This window comes from Molossus molossus, unplaced genomic scaffold, assembly GCF_014108415.1.
Source record: "Molossus molossus isolate mMolMol1 unplaced genomic scaffold, mMolMol1.p scaffold_m16_p_4, whole genome shotgun sequence".
NCBI lineage: Eukaryota > Metazoa > Chordata > Mammalia > Chiroptera > Molossidae > Molossus > Molossus molossus.
Window position 1 is genome coordinate 25,769,332 of NW_023425377.1, and position 12,018 is coordinate 25,781,349.

Genomic DNA, 12,018 nt, shown 5'->3' on the forward strand with positions numbered 1-12,018 from the left:
GCCAGAGGCAACGACATGAGAACTACTTCACTGACCCACCAACAAATCTACCGACTCACAAATCCCATACATACTGCCTTGTCTCCTGGTACAGTGGGAGAAATGCCCACTCCACCTAAGGCCAGCTCGTTTACCTGTGCTTGTCACACACCTCACCCTCTTCAGGACCTCACCCCAGTGACCTTCTCCTTGCTGTCCTGCGTTACCAACTCCATCCTCTCAACTGGCTCAGATCCTTTGCATTCAAACTAGTATATGCACATCTTAAAATAGATACAATAAAATAAATCTTTATAAATAAAAATAATAAATTAATATATAAATAAGAAAAATATTTATATATTATAGTATCAAGTGATACACACACACATACACACACACACACACACACAAGGATAACAGAATATAACCAACTAGAATTTATTTTAATAAATCATGACAAGCTAGGGTTCATTTGAAGAAATCAAGGTGGTTTTAAGATTTTTAAGTCAATGAATTTACTTCACATCATAGAAATGATTTCAATAAAAAAAGAAAACGCATTTGATCAAGCTTAATACCCATTTATAATTCTCCCTCCCCCTGCAAAAAGCACCTTCTAGCAAACTAGGACTGAAAGAGATCTTCCTCATTTTGATAAAAGATGTCTACAAAGAGCCTACAGCAAACATCAGGTGAAATCTTGAAATGCGGGAAACCCTCCCTGTGAAATAAGGACAAACAGGCCAGGATGTCCACCAGGCACGTGTTCCACGTTGTTCTCAATGCAAGTGCAACAGGCACGAAAATAGAAAATGGGCAATTGGAAAGAACTGAAACTGGCATTATTGGTCAATGACAGAGCTGTAACTGTTAAAAATCCAAAGGAATCTACAGGCCAGCCAGTAGAATTAATGAGAGACTTTTAGCAAGGTCACTGGACACAAAGGCAATCCCGGGTGGGGCAAGAGTATGTTTTGGCTGGTGTTGGCTGGAACAAACAGGACATTCTTTGGGCAGCCTTGAGCTTTCTCAGGCAGGCACTTTAAAGGGGAGCTAAGGTCATCCTAGGGATGCAGCCTTGAGCTCTTATTTTTATTTATTTAAATATGATTTTTTTTTTTTTTTTAGAGAAAGAAGAAGGGAGAGAGAGATAGAAACATCCATGTGAGAGAGAAACAGAAATGAGCTGCTTCCTGCACGCTCCCCACTGAGCGTGTCGAGCCCACAACCCAGGCATGTGTCCTGACCAGGAATCGAACCAGGACCTCTCAGTCTACTGGACAATGCTCAACCTACTCAACCACACTGGCTGGGCAGCCTTGAGCTTTTAGAAACTATTTTGTTTAAGTCTTTATAGACGAGGGCTCAGAGGATCCTGGCTAGAGTTTGGTCACCAGGTAGACCCAATGTAACCTCGAGAGCCCTTAAAAGACAGAAGAAAAAGACAGAAAGTCAGCGGCAGGGAGATTTGAAGATTCTACGCTGCTGGCTTTTGAGAGGAACAGAGGCACTGTGAGCTAAGAAATGCAGGTGATTTCGGGAAGCTGGAAAAGGTAAAGAAATAGGCTCTCCTTACACCCTGCAGAAGGAACACAGCCTTGCTGACAGCTAGATTTCAGCCCCGTGAGTGTAATTTTGCACTTCCGACTCTCAGAATTGTATGATGATAAATTTGTGGATTAAAAAAATTTTTTCATATTCTTTTCATGAGCTATAATTCATTTACAGTAAAGTGCACAGATACTAAGTGCATAACAGTGAATTTTTACAAATATATGTCCTCATATCATTGACTCCACACAGTAAAGGTAACAGTATTTCAACTACTCCAGAAGTTTGCCCCATGCTACTTTGTAGTTAAGCTCTGCATCCTGTAGGTAATCATTGTTCTGATTACCTTATTAGTCATTTCTGAGGGACACGATTTCTATTAGCATTAGAACTTCCTGTGTTTTCATATTTTATACAAATATATGTATTATTTTATATTCTAAAGAATTGTTTATATTTTTTATAATTGAGAACACAACAAAAGACTTTCAAATGCCCAGGCCAGCTCAAGCTCAGGTGAACTTGATCACTTAAGAAACTTCTCTGGCTATGGGGACCGAGGGCACATCCCTTTCTGGGAGCAGTTTGTTTAAAGCCATTTATTAAGCATCTACTATGTGTGAGCTGCTTTTTATACATATTTATAGCAGTTCCTTCTAGCATGGGCATTGTTATTTTCAACGACAGATGAGGAAACCAAGCAGAGGAAACAGAGCGGAAGACACAAGGTATCTTGCTCAATTCACAGTTACTAAGTGGTGAAGCAGGGATTCAAACGCGGGTCTCTCTGACCTCAGGGCCTGCAGTCAGAGATCCTGGAGTGGGTGTGATTAAATAAAGGGATGCCTGTGAGTGTTCAAGAGGTGGTAGTGGTATGATGAGAAAAAAAGAGAAAAGCAGGAGCCAGAAGCCTGGTCCCATCACTAACTTCATTCATTCATTCATTCATTCATTCAATCAATCAATCAATCAATCAATCATTCAACAGATATATATTGAGCACTTTCTGTGTGCTGAACACTGTTGTAGGAGCTGGCGAATGATGCAGTGAACAAATATACAACCATACCTACCTCATGGAGTTTGTGTTCTTGTTGGGTATGAAAGACAATAAACAAAATATATTCGGTTTCTTTCCACAAGATTTTGTAAGAGAGTCTCACAAGATGTCTGTAGAGGATAGTATAGTATAGCCAGAAGAGCATGGGCTTTGATGTCAGGGTTCCCAGGTTTGAGTCCTGGCTCTCCCACTTCCTGGCTGTGTGACTCTGGGGAAACTACTCAACCTCTCTGAGCTTCCGTTTCTTCAAGTGTAAAATGGAAATAATAATCCATAGATTGTTAGGATGAATAAATGAAATATATGTGTAAAGCCCAAAGTAGTCGAATACCATGGACCGGAACACTTATTATTATGGATGCGGTGGCCCTGAGGCCACCCTGAGTTCTCAGAATCTGTGATTCCCTGAAGAAACACTGGCTTCTGAGTCACAGATGATGGAGGTGTCTTTCAGGGAAGCCACTTATTCAGCTCTGTTCAGCCATCCGACAGGACCCTCTTTTCACACTCCCAGTACAAGTGGTCCTGTGCACTGAAAACAGGCCATCATGCCTCCTAATTTCCTGAAATGACACGTGGACGCTTTCTGTTCAGAGGAACAAAGGAGTGGGTAAGGAGAGAGCTGCGTTTAGGAAAAAGTGGAGCCCCAAGGAGCTGTGTGCAGCTGCAGACTTAATCTCAATTAACAAAAGCCACCTGGGGGCCGGGCTGCGCAGGGCAGACTGGGGCCCGCTTGTTTGCAGGCTGTGGGTTGCCAGGGCTTTGTCAGCAGCCCTCAGCGAGGGACTTGCAGGGAGATTTTATTTGCTTTGCCTGGATGCCAGCCCTGTCAGGCAGCCTTCACTTTATCACCTGGCCTACATCTGACCACTGTGTTCCGAGTGGGGCCAGGTTCGTGGAGGCTGGGAAGGGGGAATTTTAAACAGACTGTTCTTTCATCCTTAACACTGCTGCTCCCAGACTAGTGAATTTCCTTCCCTAAAACCCCTCACCACACACACACACTCACTCCTCTTTGTACTTAGTCCCTTCACGCACTTCTCACAGTTCATATATTCACAGCCTTTTGACTAAGTCAGCCTCTCGTGGGTAATGGAAATGCCAGGCAGATCAGGAGCTCTGTTAACTCCTGCTGACCACAGCATCCCCACAGTGTGGGTCCTTGTCACAGTCAGGTGGGCAGATCTAGCAAATAAAAACGCCAGATGTCCACTTACATTAGGAATTCAAATAATGAATGATTTTCAGCTAAAATATGTCCCGTGCCATACTTGGGACATATACTAAATATTCTTGGCTACTTATCCGAAGTTCAAATGTAACTGTGCATCCTGTATTTTATCTGGCAGCCCTAATTTCAACTCGTCTGTGAGGCTCAGTAAAAATATACATGAAACGAAGAAGGGAACGAGGCTAATGCATGATCAGAATCAGAAATGCAAATGCAGATGTTTTGCTGGAAAGTACACACCAACATCTTAGGGGTGGTTATTTCAAGGTGATAAGATTATTGGAGAATTTTCAGTTTTCTATGGGATTTTCTGGTTTTCAACTTGACTGAAGTGAGAAGTTTTCAAATATCATATATGTATGTATTTATATCTCTAAATACATACACACTCTTAAAAAAATAAAAACTTGCTTACAAGAGAATCGATTGTGTTTTCTCTCAGCCTGACACCCAGAATTTTCTGAGTAAGGGACATTTGGGGCATCCATGAGAAGATTATTGAAAGCAATATGGCGACATCTACACAGCATATCGGTACACTAGAATACAAAGGAGTTCAAAATATATTGCTGTTAATTTATTAATAGTACAGTACTTCTTAAGAAAACTGGATCCTGAAGCTTTGGGGATGTAAAAATAAGTCTAGTTAAACCCAAGACTTAAATCTTGATGAAGTTGATTGTTTTTGTTTTGTTTTTTTGATCTGCAGAACAAGAGTGGAAAACAAAACAAGACAAACTGTAAAGTCTTACAGAGAATGAGTTGAAGACTATCCCTCTCCTCCACAACAACACAACTTCCCATGATGCTTTGGGGCCAAGCACAATTTAAATTTGTCTTTTGGGTGTTCGGTGATGGGCACGTTCAGAAGGCTACACCGTAATGGAGCAAGAAAGAAAAAGAACTAGAATTTTTAAGATGCTTACTACATGCTGGGCACTGAGCACAGAGAGCACTTTGTCTCACTTCATTCATAAAAACAACCCCCGTTGCACACATTAACCCCATCTGAGAACAATGTGCCTCACTGATGCTAAAGCACAGTCACACCTCCAGAAGTGCTGCAAGGTGCTGAATCACTTACATTTATTATGCTGTACTTGCTAAGGCACAAAGCATGTCTTAGAAGGAATGCATATGCTTTCTGAAGATCTTTAGCTCAGGGTTTGAAAGGCAAAGGTTCTCTGCTGTACTCTGAGGCATGGTACCCCTCCCAGGTTTCAGCTCTGTATGTGGTGCTGGAATCATGGGGTGGGGGGTGGGGCATCTCTTCTCTCAATATTCGCAGTGCCCAATGTTCCACTGTGAGATTCAGTGTGGGAAGATGGGAAGGACGGGCTAGATGTCATGTTGTCACCAAGCCAGCACGCAGGGAGAACACAATGTCGGCTGGAATGACACTAGCAAATAGCCAGGTCTGCAAACTGTGGCCAGCTTCAAGTCTCCCACCACCCATGTTGCAGCAAAACATGGGACTAGAACGCCAGGAGCCTCACCTACTCGGCGATGAGAGGCACGCAGGAAGGGTGGGATGCTAAGTCTGTCTTAGTGAAGGGTTCCTGGTCTTAAAAAGAGGACATGACTTGGTTGAACGTTTGAAGAAGGAAAATGTGACTCTGAACAAAAAGAGCCTGAGAAGCAAGAGTACTTCCTCATTCTCGGGATGGGGAGAGACTGAGAAGAAGGCAGTCCGATGATTGCTACGGATGGGAAGAAAGAGCTGCCTCCATTTAACCCTTGCCCTGGCAGCATCCGGAGTAGGCCACTCTAAAACACCGACCGAATACCCTGAGCCAGAATCAGACTCTACCACGTCTCAGTAGCGCATAGACTATGGCAGACCTGTTTCCAAGTCACACAGAACCATCTTCCATTCCACGGTGGCGGAGAGTGTTTGAGCAAATTGTAGGTTCAGTGGAGTGTGGTAATTAAACACGGAGACAGGTTTAATGCACTGATTCCTCCAGAGGAATGTCCCCAAACACACAGTGACATTTCAATTACTTTTCCATTAGTAGTCTCTGAATAAAGACCTTTTTTCTTGCCTTCGCTGGTAAGTAAGCACTGCTTGGTGTGCATATTTAAATAACAGTCATACTGAATTAGCCTTAAGAATTGGCTCTTCACAGAATGGCTGCATTAAAATGTAGAGCAAAAGGAGACAGCCACAGAAAGACCCCCACGCTTACGAAATGAGCGGGAAGTAATAGATAACGCAAGCTTCGCCGTTTTCTAAGCCTTGGATCGTGTTGATGGCTTTGAGAGCAGATCCCATGGGTGAGCTCCAGCTCTGTTAAAAGCTGTTTGGTGAGAAAGGCAGCACCTAGCCTTGCTGCAAGAAAACCAGTTTGTTGTTTTGTTTTTTTTTATGTTGCCAATCATTTTAAGGAGAAAGTGCTTTGTACAAGTTCTAAAAGTCAACCTGAAGTCAGCCAGTGATGACATGCTTTGTACCCAAAGTCTCTGCCCCATGTTTAATGGGGGGAATATATCTAATGAGTGAGAAGACATCTGAACTCATTCCTTCAACCTATTTTATTACAGTACTTTAAAAAATAAAATTTGACCCTAAGGGCAAGAGAAACTGATGACTGGACCAAGCAGTATTTATGGGGGGCAATAAAACAACTCTTTTGTTTTATTTTCAAGTCAAAGACAACAAGGAGAACAAAAGTCCTCGAGGCAGACCCTAGTAAGGACTTTGCAAATGCACACCTAGGAAGTAAGCTACATTTATGGCACAATATTGAGGGTGACGGTGGGAGTGTTTGCATTCAGAGGTGCAATAAAAGCACTTACCATAAATTGACCAGGAAAGGGTGCTCCAGACCCTGCATGATCTGGAGTTCCTTGAAGACGTTTCTCACTTCATTGCGCTCCACACACTTCTGTTTGTTCATGTATTTCATCGCGTACATCTTCTTGGTATCATTCTTCTGGACGATGCAGACCTAATGGCAAACCAGAGTGAGAAAGTGACTAGCGAGATGATGGATCATAGCAGTGAGCGACAGAACAAGACTCCTGCTTCAGCATGGCTTGGAGACCTTGTCACTTGCAAATTCTCTGATGCTCAGGTTGCTACTTAGTTCTGATTTCAGAGTGAAATATTTCAGTTTCTTCCCCTGCACCAGGTCAACTCCTACGTCTCTGCTTTCTCAAACTAGTTCGCCTGTTTTTGCTTTGAGTATTTTTCTTTTTTTTAAATAGCATTTTGGAGAAAATAGTTTCCTCCTTGTCAGGAATCTTCCCATAGCAAATGACATCCTTATTCTGCTTTGCATGACTTAAATGAATGGGCTGAACTGTCAAGCTGAACAATATTGTGCAAAGAATTTCTGTTCACACCTACAGGTGATATAACTAACCAAAAAAGACTTTCAGCACTAGGAGAACACTAAACACAATGTCCATATTTTAAAAAAAATTTTAGAGGTTCATATAATGCCTGCTAATGTAGACAGCAAATCATTTTAAAATGCAACTTCAATATGAAATATTGAAGACACATATCCACTAAGAAACTAATAATCAGGATTTGAATCTAGAATGTTTGTACAAAAAGTTAAACAGGACATATATAGTTTTTATGGTAGGTTCTCTTTTTAAAATAAGAACATGATACAACTTGGGGAAAACAGAAATCAGATGGCGTCTTTCCCACGTGAAAAGACTGAATGCTGACATTGACGGGATAAGTTACTGAATGTCCTGGTGCAGTTCCAAGGTGATTCTGAAACCTCGCTCGCCCCATTAGAGTAGAGAGAAAGTCTTAAACCCCAGAGAGAGGAAACGGATTTGACTTGGAGATAATTCTGAGATGTGCATTATGGAGCTGCCTGACCCCTGCTTTCTGCAAATGGAGGTGACACTTATATAAAAAATCCTTGATAAAAACATCTCTGGATTATCTTTCCCTGTGGCCCCAGGAATTTCGTAATTGAGCATTGTTGGACGCTCTGTCCCCTGGGCCACGTGACCCTGCTGGTGCTCAGTCCTTCGTGTTCTCACCTTCCCAAAGCTGCCTTTTCCAATGGCTCGCAAAATTTCGAAGTGGTCAAAGTTGACTGTAAGACAAACAGAACATTATAAGTGATTACCAGTTGTCCTTTAGTAGCTAAGAAATAATAAATAAAGATGAGTCTAAACCAAAGTACCTTATTTAAAACAATATTCCAGACTACCTAAAAATGCCCATCTGCTCATCCAGTAAATATTTCTTGAACAGTGTAGTATATTATGCTGTGATCACAAGGCTTTATACTGGGGGACACAGTAATAATAGAATAGAAATCTAATCTCTACCTGTATGGAGACTGTAGTCTAGTGAGGGTTCCATAAAGACAGAAACCCTGGCCTGGCCAGTGTGGCTCAGTGATAGAGCATTGACCCATGCACCAAGAGGTCGCCAGTTTGATTCCCGGTCAGGGCACATGCCTAGATTTCGGGGCTCAATCCCCAGTAAGACGCGCACAGGAGGCAGCTGATTGATGTTGATGTTTCTCTCTCACCCATATTTTTATCTCTTTCTCCCTCTCCCTTCCTCTCTAAAATTAATAAAAACATTATAAATAAAACCTTTGAGAATTAGATAGTCACAAATCTGCTGAATATTAAGAAGATAAAGTTGTGGGGCTCTAAGAGCATGCTATGCAATTTCACATGGATGGTGAGGTCAGGGGGAGCATCTCTGAATACAGATGATTACGGGGAGATTTGGTCCTCTATGGATCTGGCTCTTCTAAGGATCTTTAAATATCTTTTTCCTGCCTATTTTTCCCCCTATAACCACTCTTTTGTATCTTAATCATTTCAATTTCTTGAAGTAGGAAACTATTACACTCATAAATTCATAGATTGAGCCGAACCCCAAAGTACAAATCTAAGAGATTAGTGTGACTATGTGACCAGAGTCTACTGAATGGTGCTAGGAAGTCAAGATGATCTGTTACACCTTCCATTTGAACACTTGAGCTCCGGAAGTCACAGGCAGTAGGTGTTTACAGGTGCCGTGGTCTTTTGAGTCAGTGCTTGTGAGATGCTTGGTGATGAGAAGCACAAAGGATAGATTCTCTTGGGTGACAGTCTTTGGTTTCTTGCCTTGATCATTTTGAGAAAATATCCCACTTTGTTTCTTGGTTTTTGAAATAAGGATTGAGATGAGTAAAATTCCAAATGAGTGATTATAAGAGCTTTTTTGGAAAAGGTTGGGAAACACTAAAAGGGACCACTCTTGTCTTTGAAGATGTATTTTGTCTGTCATTTTAAATTTTTTTGATAATTAGATTAGCTCTTCCCAAAGGAAAGAGAAATAAAGAAGGGGACCTTGTAAGGTTTTTTCAAGATTTCTGGGGGGTCAGAGCATTTTTATGATATGATTTGTGGATGAAAAGGGGGGCACTTACTAAACCTGACAAGCTCAGGGGAGGCCTGCATGGTGGCCTTACAAACTCAGAGACCGAAAGTAAGCACAGAGGATGGTCTGAAATGAAAACTCCCTAACTAAAAGCAAGTCATAGGACGCCATGTCCGAGGCGGGCAGCTTCCTTGATAAAGGTCAGTCTTTGCCTTATGTGAGCATGTCTATTGTGTTTTGCATCTATGATAACATAGCTTTGGAATGTCAGAGTAGTCCCCTTTTTCCATATTTCTTAGGGCACAGCCTAACCAGAGCACAGACCCCAGAAGCCCTCATTGTTATCTCCTTCCCCTGCATACCATCTCCAAGTGCTGTCAGCGCCAACTGTTAACTGTCCTGTCCCCACCAACGTGAAAGAAACGTGTGTCTATGTTTTACTTCTTATCTAATCTCAGAGATTTCCCCGCTCTGCTGTTTCCCGTCTTCCTAATCTACCCCCAGCGGAGTTCGTGTAACCTCCTTACATTTTTCCCCTTTGATTCTGATGAGTAAAATAAGTGGTAAAATTGCTATTTTTCCGGAGCACTTCTCAATCTGCTGAGGTTTTGCTTCCTGGCAATTGTCCTGGCTCAAATAAACTCATAAAAATTCTCTTCAGGTCTGGACATTGAGTCATCACTTTCTCCTCTGCGCTCCCAAATCACTCCATCTCTAGCACAAAAGCCACTGAATCATTGAGGCGGGATGCACATTGCAAAAATCCTGGATTTAGACTCACAATAATCATATGGCTTGCCCTGGCCAGGTGGCTCTGTTGCTTGGAGTGTTGTCTCGCACACTGAAGGGTCTCAGGTTCAATTCACAGTCAGGGCACCTACCTCGGTTTTGGATTCAATCTCCATTTGGTGTGCGTACGAGAGGCAACTGATCAATGTTTCTTTCTTTCTCTCTCTCTCTCTCTCTCTCTCTCTCTCTCTCTCTCTCTCTCTCTCCCTGCCCCTTTTTCTAAAAATCAGTGAACGTGTCCTTGGGTGAGGATTAAAAAATAAAAATAAAAATCGTAATGTGACTTGAGGCTCCTCCATTTCCCCATCAATAAAAATGCAACTGACCCTCCTAGACCAGGAGGAAATACCTCTTCCTCAGAGAACTACTGAATTTGTTCGCTTACTTAACAGAGTCAAGTGAATGACTTTATCTTCCCAAACTCCTTGAATTCCGGTTTTGTCCATCAACTGGAGATTAAGTCCTATGAGAGCAGAGATAAGAAGTCATTTTGCTCATCCTGATTCCTCTGGCAACTCAGAAAATTTCTCTTTGTATTTATTTCCTATCGAGCCTAGCACAGTGAGTTGCAGTGGTTGGCTCTCAGCGAATAAACCAAACTAAGCTGTGTAATACACAAGAACCCCCGACAGTTGCATCTTGTAAATACAAGCAGCGTGAGCATTTGCGTTTTCTAAGGAAGTGTTTTTTTTAAACTGAGTCAAGAACTACTAATGAGTTAGAAAATAAATTAGCAATTAGAAGCATTGAAATTTTAAATGGAATAGAATAAAAATATCAAAAGCACCTCAAAGGTAGTCAGAGTAGTATCTCCTTTGAAACTGGGTGGGGGTTGGATTATACACATGTAGATAGATATGGACTGGATCATGATATTATTTGGAGGTATACTTCTTACTGTGGGTTATAATAAAAATAACTTAAAACCTCCTATAAATTTTCTCTTGAGTTTTAAACCAATATAACCCAAACAATGATTTTCTCACACTCATTCCATGAGGCCGAATTATACATTATGTACCATGGAAGTGTTTTAAAAATAAAAATTGACCAGAATTTATCTTGAGCCAACCCAATATCTCACTGTGATTTCTCCACTAGCAGCCTTGCCCTAGAAAGCTGGGATGACATTTTGCAACTCCGAGCCTACATTCGGCAGGTACCTAGAAAATGTGAAGATCCATTATGATAGTGATCCCTTTCAGGAACCATGGGTCTTTAGAAGTCACTTGATGTTTGGGTGAAAATGATAAAGGATTAGATGCCAGGTTCCTGATACCTTTCTACCAGCAGAGCTACCTTAACATCAGGTCAGGTACCGGAAAAGTGACAGGCCTTAAAATTCTAGGGATAATGCATCTTATGTATGCCTTCATTTCAAGTCAGTGAAAGAAAGAACAGACTCCAGTCTAATACAAGAGTGTCTGAGGTCACTTCTATGTATAATAATATACCAAGGACAAAGCCAGTGTCAGATTAAAAGTGATGACAAGAAGCCTGAAACACCAATCAGGAAGAATGCATGCACCCCTATGTTCATAGCAGCACTATTTACAATAGCTAAGATCTGGAAACAGCCCAAGTGTCCATAAGTAGATGAGTGGATAAAAATCTGTGGTACATGTACACAACGTAACACTATGCAGCTATAAGGAAGAAAGATCTCTTACCCTTTGAGTCGACATGGGGGACCTGGAGAGTATTAGGCCGAGCAAAATAAGCCAGTCAGAAAAAGACAAATATCACATGATCTCACTTATTTGTGGAATATAATGAACAAAATAAGCTGATGAACAAAATAGATCCAGAGACATGGAAGTAGGGGACAGACTGACAAACCTCAGAAGGAAAGGGAGTGAGGGGGAGACAGGAGATAAACCAAAGGACTTATATGCGTGTATGAACAGCCAATGGACACAGCAGTGTGGTGGGGGCAGGGGCAGCAGTGGGGAGGAGGGAGTCAATGGGGAAAAAAGGAGGAACATCTGTAATACTTTCAACAATAAAGATACATTTTTTTTAAAAAGTGATGGAGAAGAGCCCTTATTC

At 41.7% G+C, this 12,018-nt stretch overlaps 1 protein-coding gene across 1 annotated transcript in view; it reads right to left on the minus strand.

Moving 5' to 3' along the window:
- Positions 1–12,018, minus strand: part of STK32A (serine/threonine kinase 32A) — a 112,062-nt gene that overhangs the window by 76,153 nt on the left and 23,891 nt on the right. The window contains exons 3-4 of the mRNA XM_036240283.1: positions 7,836–7,891; positions 6,624–6,775 (exon numbers count right to left, since the gene is read on the minus strand). Of these exons, the coding sequence (XP_036096176.1) occupies positions 6,624–6,775; positions 7,836–7,891 (208 nt within the window). The remainder of the gene's footprint in view (positions 1–6,623; positions 6,776–7,835; positions 7,892–12,018) is intronic.